General features: G+C 43.2%; 1 protein-coding gene across 1 annotated transcript; it reads left to right on the top strand.

Moving 5' to 3' along the window:
• Positions 1-761: 761 nt before the first annotated feature.
• Positions 762-8,010, top strand: LTO1 (LTO1 maturation factor of ABCE1). The gene is made up of 5 exons (XM_083603254.1): positions 762-913; positions 4,180-4,285; positions 4,606-4,676; positions 7,108-7,225; positions 7,834-8,010. Exons 1-5 carry the CDS (start codon positions 855-857, stop codon positions 7,900-7,902), a joined length of 423 nt encoding a protein of 140 aa, XP_083459380.1. The 5' UTR covers positions 762-854; the 3' UTR covers positions 7,903-8,010.
• Positions 8,011-9,387: the final 1,377 nt, after the last annotated feature.

Below are 9,387 nucleotides of genomic sequence, written 5' to 3'. Positions count from 1 at the left end.
CTCATACATTTCACTATAGAATATTTCTAATCCATCACTCTCATATACTTCCAAAGTATTATACTTTAACCACAGCAACCCTGCCAGGGTAGTAGAACACAATAAAAGACACCAATGCAGTTCAAAATGCCGCAATTTGTTTTCGCATTTTGTGCCATTTTTCAAAGAGCAAATGCATGCATGAATATTGGTAGCACAAAATTTTAACCAACCACAGATGAGAAGAGGCTTGCGGTTTTTCTTGTTTTGTTTAGAAAGGGGAATTTGTGCAAAACTCAATTAAACCAAATGCAATATATGAAATTTCTAAAAATAAAAATGTGTCGGATAGTTCTCAATAAACTCAAGCAGTACGATAATTAAATTGCAATGTCTCATATTATATATCAGAGAAAAAGAACTCCGTAAAGCAGAAAGTTTGCCTCCTTCCTTGCGCGTCACGTGTGAAAACGCTCGACGCGTCACACCGAAAGGGGAAGCCCTTATCCTCGTGATAAACAGCAGTCAAAGGCGGCGCGCTCAGATTCAGCTTCTCTAAAGAGACGAGGCGTTTTCGCAAAGAATACCGGTGCCCTCTAGCGGCTGACCTGGGAAGGAGCAAAGAAACGCGGCGCTTGAGGAAAACGGCCCCAAACTACACAATGAGGGCGACGCTCCATCCAGTCGGCATGTGACGTCACGAGGGAAAGCCCGAGTCCCCCCTCCTCCAATCCATCTCCATCTTCGGAGCATGCGCGACGAGGGCGATCGCGTTTGGCCCCGCCGGCTTGCCGTCCGTTGCCCCCTTACGTCACTGCACGGTGAAAGAACCAGTCGGTGGTTGGGAGCCGGTGAGGCAGGATCCGTCGTAGGCCATGGAGGCTGACGCGGGCGGGTCGGACGCCTTCGATACCATCATCATGGCGGAGACGAGGTAGGGCCGGGTTGTGTTCCCGGGTCTGCCTTGGGCGTTCTTCGCGGGGAGCTTTGCCCGCTTCCTTCGCCTCCGCAGCGGGCAGAGAGGCGCGGCGTCCCTGGGGCCTCCCGCTTCCTGGGGCCCGTTGGACTCCTTGATGAGGCTTGTGGCTCTGAGCCTGGCTTTATAGGCCCCTCGGGGAGCGGGATGAACCCGGTGCTGAGGCTGCTGCTTTCGCCTTGAGAGATCTGGGCCCAAACTCGGCCCCATAAAAAGAGCCCTTCTGGATGAGGCCTTCGGTCCATCTCGCCCAGCATCCTGTTCTCGCAGCGGCCAAGCAGCATCCAAGCTCCCCTGCAGTGTTATATGAGAGAGTATAGAATGTCATAAACTTATATTATGCCCCCTGTGGCTGCTGTCATTTTAACACCTGTGTGTTAGAAATGCAGTTTCTCATCCTCCCAGAGATGCAATACGAGAGGAAAGTTTAACATGCTAGATTTCTGCCTGTTGTGTCACTGTTAAAAATATGAGATTGCACAGAGAATGATGGGGTGGCGGTGGTTCTGTCTCTCTCTCTCTCTCTCTCTCACACACACACACACACACACACACAGAGAGAGAGAGAGAGAGAGAGAGCGCTCCAAGCTCATGGGTAGGCCTGGCCAGTTTTTACTTTTCCTCCATTCTCTAGTCTGTAAAATAAGAGTAAATGTGACCTGCCTTAGAAGGGCAGTTCTGTGTGATTGTATTGTTTCTTTTCACTTTAATGTTGTATTTGCTTCCCCTAGAACCCTAATGAGAATAGTAGCGTTTACAAAGTATGTTCATATTCACTAGCGTTAAGAGCACTAGGCTAGTCAGTCAAGTTTCACTGTATGACCATATATCAATAAAATTGTAATGCATATATTCCGGCTCATCGTCATCACTTTATTTATATGGTGCCATTCTATAGTTAAAACAATGCTCAAGGCGGCTTGCAGCATGAAACCAATTATGTGAATGCAAACATAGCAAAAGTAAGTAAATGATACATATAAAACACATTAAAAAGTACACAACCAGATTGAAACAATTTCCACATAAATCATAAGAGCTAAAAGTAGAGATACTCCCCAAACAAATAGCAGCAACAACAAAGACCCCGCCCCTAAATAATACTCCAGCCCAAGAGTCTGTTCCGCAGCCTCATCTTTTGCAGCTTTTTGCAGAGTCAGGGCCCTGTTCTGTCAGGCCAGATGGGAAAATAACTGGAAGGCTGGTCTTCCAGTACTCACAGGCTCATATCTGCCATACCAGTTTATCTGCCTTACAACTTAGAAAATTTAAATCTATAAAACCATTTACAACCTTGGCAGCTTGAATACTTTTTGTGTGACCTGAATCAGTTTGGGCTAAAAGTGCAACCCTGTCGCCTAAAGAGCATCTAACAGCTTTAGAACATAGCATGGTATAAGTTCAACCACCTCTCTGCCCATGGACAAGTACTTTCAAAGTGTGGGAAATTAGTAAAGTGCCTATGCATTACCGTAGACTCAACGCCACCTGTCAGGGCTACCCTAGGTCCCAGCTCACAAAGGACCAACGCTGCTTCGTTGTTAAGTATAAAAGCCTTTATTGAAGTTCAGTTTCACTTCCAGAGCCGCAGCGCGCAGCCCCACGTCTAAAGTGTCAGACCACTGATGCTCCGTCTGAGTCTCCTCCCCCTTGACACCAATTTAAGAGTCTAGCCTTGCTCCACCTTCTCCGCTGCTCCTTCCTCCTCTGGGTCCGCCTGCCCGCCGGGGTTCCGCCCTTTCTAGCCTCTTCTCCCGCTGATTCCCCTGAGCCTTCTCCCTCCCTCCGGCGGGCTTTAGGAGCTGGTTCCCCATCCGGGTCTCCTGCTGTTCCGCGCGCCTGCACATTTGAACTTGGCGCGCGCGCCCAGCCAGCAACTTTCCTCCTGACCGTTCCACTGCTGCTGTCACTGCTTCCCCCATCGGGGGGGCTAGCTGCAACTGACCTCCCCTCCGTTGGAGGCGTGGTCAGCCCTGACTCCCTCTCTGGAGGAGACACTGCTCCTGACACATGTGACTCCTCCCCCCCACTACGCTCTGGTGGGGAAACTGGTCCTGATCCTCCACTGCTGCTTTGGGGTTCCCCTCTGGCTCCTTGTTTCTGGTGCGCCCCCCCTGGGACCCCCCTTGCCCTGACCATCGGCGCCCCCTTCTGGGAATCTTCTGATTCGCTGGAGAAGCTCATGGAATCTCTCGGGCCACTGTCATACTCCCCTACGCTGCCCTCGGATTCTTCCCCTTCGCTCTCCCAATCCTCTCTCCCCAGTGCTCCTGCTCCTGATTCCCTGACACCACCTAAAATAAATACTTGACTTAAACTAAGGGAATTCAGTTGCAATATAATTTGCTTGCTGGGGGAACTGCTTCAAAGAAGCTTAAGATGACTTTCTAAAAGTATGGCTTGCTGCTGGATCGCCTTGAAGCTCTTTTTCCAGAAGTTCTGTCCTGTCCTTAGGTTTTATGAATACAACAGAATATGAGTTCTTGTTGTTGTTTAGTTGTGTCCGACTCTTCGTGACCCCAAGGACCAGAGCATCCCAGACACTCCTGTCTTCCACTGCCTCCCGCAGCTTGGTCAAACTCACGTTTGTAGCTTCGAGAACACTGTCCAACCATCTTGTCCTCTGTCGTCCCCTTCTCCTAGTGCCCTCAATCTTTCCCAACATCAGGGTCTTTTCCAGGGAGTCTTCTCTTCTCATGAGGTGGCCAAAGTATTGGAGCCTCAGCTTCAAGATCTGTCCTTCCAGTGAGCGTTGCCGTGGCGAAGGGGCTTGAATAACTCAGAGAAGCTATGAGCTATGCAGTGCAGGGCCACCCAAGATGGACAGGTCATAGTGGAGAGTTTTGACCAAATGTGATCCACCTGGAGTAGGAACTGGCAAGCCACTCCAGTATCCCTGCCAAGAAAACTCCATGGACAAAGACAATGAGTTCTTACTTTGGGGGGGGGGACCCATATAGCTAGATGGCTTTATTTAACTGTATAACTTTATTTTCTTATTTGTATGCCACCCAATAAAAAGTATGTAGCACTAAGATGATGTAGCAAAATTTGGTCATACTTGAAGAAATCAACTGCACATAGTTAATCCCATTGAAGCCGGTTGACACTCAGTGGGACTCCTTTTGAAGTTAACATGCATAGGATAGGGCTGTTAGCCTCCAAGGTGCAAGCACTCTTTCGCTGCTTCAGCCTAACGGCTCTTTCAAAATCTTTCATTTCAGATTTCATGGTGAAGGCTATCAGGAAGGATATGCCGAAGGAACACGTGCCGGACTCCTTGAAGGAAGGCAATATGGCATACAACAAGGTGCAAAGATTGGTTTAGAAGTATGTGTTAAAAAATAAAATGAGCATTTTGATCAAAAGAAGCAGCATGACAATCTATGTTTCTTGGGGCCTGAATGTATATTCATCTATAAAGTGAGCATCACTGTTTCTGCTGTTCTGTTACTGGACATATCCAAGTTCCATGCAAAATTCATATTGTAGTAACAATCCTAGATTCAAACAGGTTCGTTTAGGCTTCATTCTTAAGTATGTTTACATGGAAGTAAGTCCCGTTAAATATATATCTGAGATTTTCTTAAATGAAAAAGACATAATTGGCATAACAAGGAAAATTAAATGATCTCTTTCCAAATTTGTAGATTGGATCATATCTTGGTTTTGCAATGACATGGCAGAAATTGCTTCATAAAGGCTCTGATGAGAAAAACAGGTAGGTTTAAAAAAATAAAGCCAGCGTATCATGCATTGGTTCTCTTTGTTTCCTTCAGATTAAAAAGAGAAAGAGAGACAGCGAGAGAGCAGATAATATCACAGTAGAAGGAAGAGAGAGAACGTAACACCATAAGACCATAACACCAACAATAAAATAACTGGGGAGGTAGCAGCGCTGGTCACTAAGAGTGACCAGGATTTAAGCATCAAATATCTATTAATTTTATTTCATGAAATTTTTACACTGCTTGGTTGTGTAAAAAAACACACCCTCAAAACATTTTACAAAAAGGTAGAACCATAAAGTGAGGGGAAAATTACAATATATTAAAACATACGAGAAGTTAAAATACTAAAACGGTTTAAAATTCACATCAGCTTTTCTCAGCAACTGGGTAGGCTTGAGTAAACAAGAACATTTTTAGCTGGCACCAAAAATAATACAGTTCCAAAGTGTAGATGCTGCCACACTAAGTGATTGGGTTTTGACAAATGTAGAGCGAGTATTATGTGACACCTATCATATCATATCATACCAATAACTCTTAGCACAGTATCGTACATCGTACCATTTTATTTGTGTTCAGCAACATTACATCTATATCAGGATTCAGAAAACATGATTCTGGCTTTCCAAATTTAGCAATGCTCAAGCATGGTATTCGGTTGACTTTCACTGGGCAGTACAGATGTTTTTACCTTCTGAAACAAAGGGATGTAAGTTAAACCATGTGTCTCTCCTCTCTCTACCACCTCTTTATAACATGCTTTCATGCTGGTCTGGCTGGATTACCTCTGTATTTTTAAGTGTTTTGGCAATGACCACCACTAAATATCATGTGGATGCAGTTTCCATTCCTCCTTCAGATACAGAGGTGACTGTTAACTGGCAGGAATCCACTGCTAGACATTAAGAGATGAGGTCATGTGTAGGATATCAGGGTTTTTTATATATATAGACAAGCATTTCTGGGCTCGCTGCCTGGCAAATGGATGCCTCTCTGACCCAGCAAGTGCCAGATTGCTAAATAGGGATGTTTATTTAAAAGTTTTGATTGCATTGCTAGTTAGTACTCTGAAAAACAACTGAAATGTAGTATTTTTTGTCCAATGCACGGCATACATGATGTAACCTGTGGCCCTAACCCGTGTCATTTGTTCTCCTGCATTTGTTGCTGAATTGCCCTCACTAAGCATGCTGAAAACCTGTGTTTACATGAATTCTTTAAGATGTATATGAAAAAAATTTCTGAGCTAGTGTTGTTCCGCATACAGGTAGAAGATACGGGTGTGGAACATCTTTGTTCAAATTCCATTTGTTCAAGCATCTTTTTTAGTTACTGAATGTTCCCTTCTGTGGAACAGGAAATAATTTAAGGTTGTCATTTGATTTAAGGAATCGGTTGATTAAGCTTCTCTTGGGGGGCCCATGGGCCCATATGCAAACTGGAGAAAATGAACTCTCTTACCTATTCTGTTGGCTACAGTAGAATGCTTACTTCAAACCTATTTTCAGTGGAGAGGAGACCCTATGAATGCTAGGGAAGGCTGCCGTGTATGCTTGTGCGCTCATGGGCACCATGTTGTGAGCACAAAGCAGGAGGGCTTTTTCTGACTTCAGCCAAGATCCTGTGCAAAAAAGACAAAATGGAAATGCAGACATATTTGCAAAGCATTGCACTGGAGGTGAGGAAGGGTACTCTCTTCACACATTCAATTTGAATGTCCAAAGTGTGCTACTGTCTATATATGTTTCGAAGATATTTCAGAAAAACAGGTTTTCAAACAGGTTTTTTTGTCTTTTTGTTTCTGTACTATCGGTCACTCGATGTTTTAAATCCTCTGTTGCTTCTGTTATCTCTCTCTTTTTTTTTTCCCTCTCCCTTTAAGTATTTGCCCAGGATGATATCTACCTTTACCTCCCCACCCCCATTTTATGTTGTTATTTCTATGTATATCATGCTATGGCCACACGGCTAATGCAATAAAAATTTATATTCTAAACAGGTTTTCAAATGAATTACTACGTATAATTCTAGGGTAGCATGGCTGCATCTCATGCTGGTCTAATATGGGGGGCAAAAATAAATTCTGTGGATTGGTCAAATGGCAATGCTCCTCTGTTGCAATCCCTCAGAAAGAGGCAGTGCTAGTCTGGGTATCACAGTCCTGACTTGCGTGATTTGCCTTTCCAGGTATTATTGATGCCAAGGCATAAGGGGCCATTGTCAAAGTGGGTCCCGCATCTCAGTGGTAGATATTTGTGAACATAGCTTTGCTTTTTTTGAGTTGTCCATCTTGGTGGTATGATGCTGAAATGAATAACAGCAGCAGAATACATTTGAAGGGATTGTGTGACCAAAGTCTGCCTTTCAAAACATCAAATTATTAAATACTGTTTGTAAAATAAAATGGTCTTATTTTTTCAGTAAAAAGATAAAAGCTCTAGAGTCATTAATAGAGATGATTCGGACATTTCCTTGTGAGGATCCAGCCTATGAAAAACTTCAGGAAGTCCTGGAGAAAATCAGAGGACGGTTTAAACAGGTTAGAAACTGATTTTAGTGTTGGAATAAAAGGAGTATTCATTTCAGCTGTATTCAAATTGTATGCTATTCCCATGGAATAATAATGTAATCATCATAGCTGATATCCAGTGTTGCATGAGCAGACCCGCCCCCCTGTTTCCCACCCCCCTCCATACCTTCCCATGTCTCCCAAAATCTGCTTTGGAGAATATGGAACAGATTTTGGAGGTGTGCAGGGTGCTGCAGTTCAGAGGGAAAGAGAGGAAAGTCCCACTGCATGTGCAAAAAGCCAGTCGTGAAGCGTACGGACACAGTAAGATTAGTGCTTTTTGTCAAGGGGCACGCAGTACTGGCACATCTTTTGTTGCTGTTAAAAAATGTGGCCCTTACCGTAACAACATGGTGAGTACCGGCACCTATTTTTCTAGGGGGGAAAAGCACTGAGTAAGATGTCACCCAATGTAACTTAACTAACGGGTAATATCCAACTAAATCATACTAAGTAAGCTTAGGTTCATTGGCTTTAATGGATCTGTTCTGAGTGTAACTAATAATGTATATCACTTGAGGATAATGCATAGTATAACTATAAAAACCATTGCTTACAATTTCTGTTTTTCATTTTAGGTTCGTTCATTGCTGCATATTCCTTCTAGTGTTAGACTTGGTGCTGAAGGATCTGCACTTACATTCTGAAAAGGACCACAAATGGAGAAAAGAACTCCCATCAGGCTACTAAAGAAGTGGTGAAATCTTGAGTGGAGAAAATGAGGCTAGAAATTAATATTGGAAATTGGACTACAACACAGTGGCTTGTTAATATACTGCTGTCATTTTATTGAGTAGGTAATTTTGAAATGACTTCAGATACAATTTCATTTGTAAACCTGACATTCTCCTGGCAATGTGTGTAAAGATATATTGCACTATATTAGTGCAAGCAACCTAATCTGTAAAACAGATGTTATCCGTATATGTAGTTGTATCCCCGTCCCCCACATGCTGTGCAGTCTCAGCTGATATTACTATAGTGATATAGTTCACAGATGAAAGCATACTTTTTAATAGATATCTGACCTGCTGGCCCTCAAAGAATGTTTCATTCCAAAACACCACTTTTCCTTTGAAATATCTCACACACTGAGATAAGAAATATCTTCAGTACTGAGATGTGGAAATGACTTCGCCTGGCTTTAATACATATTCTAGAAAATACAATTAGACTCTCATCAAAATAAGGAAACAGAAGTGGGAGCCTTTGCAGAACATTTCAAGTGCCTTTGTGGGCCAGTACACACACCCCTGCCCTGGCTGCGGTTCTTTAAGCTTTTTAAAGGATCCATTTGGGAAGGGAACAAATTGGCCCCGTGTACCCCTTTTCCTCCTACCTGTGTCCTTAACTGGTTGCAGTTAAGGGTAAGTAAAGTAAGTACCAGTTTAACTCTCAGCTCTGGCTAGGAAAATCTATTTCTTCACTCTGTTCTTTGTTGCCACATTACTTGACAACATGAGACCAGCAGTTAAAGGAAGTTGGATGGTTTGCTTTCAAAAGCCAGTGTTTCCTTGCAGTTTTTGGGATTCCCACTGACAGTGTTGTCTCTTTCTGCCCTACCCATTTTTAATCTCAGCATCTCTGCACTTGGAATATTCACTTTTTAAATGGAGGGGGTGATATTCCTGGTGCCTATGAACATGATTATGTAATAACTAACTCAGTTTAGGTGTGATTCCCCCTCCAAAAAAACAACAACAACAAAACCCATGCATGTTTGCTGGGGACAGGGCAAAGAAGAATCTGACCCATAGCTCTGGTTTCCCCCTGTTATCTTGCTCTATATACATGTGCTGCATCCATGCAAGGATCCTTTCTGTTTAAGCTACCAAATAGATCTCCGTAAGCAAGCCGCTAGTTTAGGGCCACCTAGTGGGAAAAGTAAATATATCATCTAGAAAATAAAGATGTAAAACTGCTTTTGTGTTTCACTGGAAATTCCAAAGGCGGTTGATAATTTTTCAAGAGATCCTTTTTTCATATATAGACATGTAATCCTCAAAACCTAACCTCCAAAATGAATGGAACGTTGTATGCTTAAACTGCTTTGGGAAAATAAAATACTGAAATAAAATATTGTTTGTAATGCTGATCGTGGAACTCAAATGTACTGCATGAGATGGTCACAT

Source organism: Podarcis filfolensis (genome assembly GCF_964270895.1).
Source record: "Podarcis filfolensis genome assembly, chromosome: 1".
Classification (NCBI taxonomy): Eukaryota; Metazoa; Chordata; class Lepidosauria; order Squamata; family Lacertidae; genus Podarcis; species Podarcis filfolensis.
This window is presented reverse-complemented; position numbering and strand designations above follow the sequence as displayed.

Excerpts from the sequence above, each read along its gene's own strand:
- LTO1 (XM_083603254.1), top strand. The coding sequence starts at position 855 with ATGGAGGCTGACGCGGGCGGGTCGGACGCCTTCGATACCATCATCATG. Across the intron at positions 4,677-7,107 it reads GGCTCTGATGAGAAAAACAG|TAAAAAGATAAAAGCTCTAG; the intron begins GTAGGTTTAAAA and ends TTATTTTTTCAG. Across the intron at positions 7,226-7,833 it reads TCAGAGGACGGTTTAAACAG|GTTCGTTCATTGCTGCATAT; the intron begins GTTAGAAACTGA and ends TTTTCATTTTAG.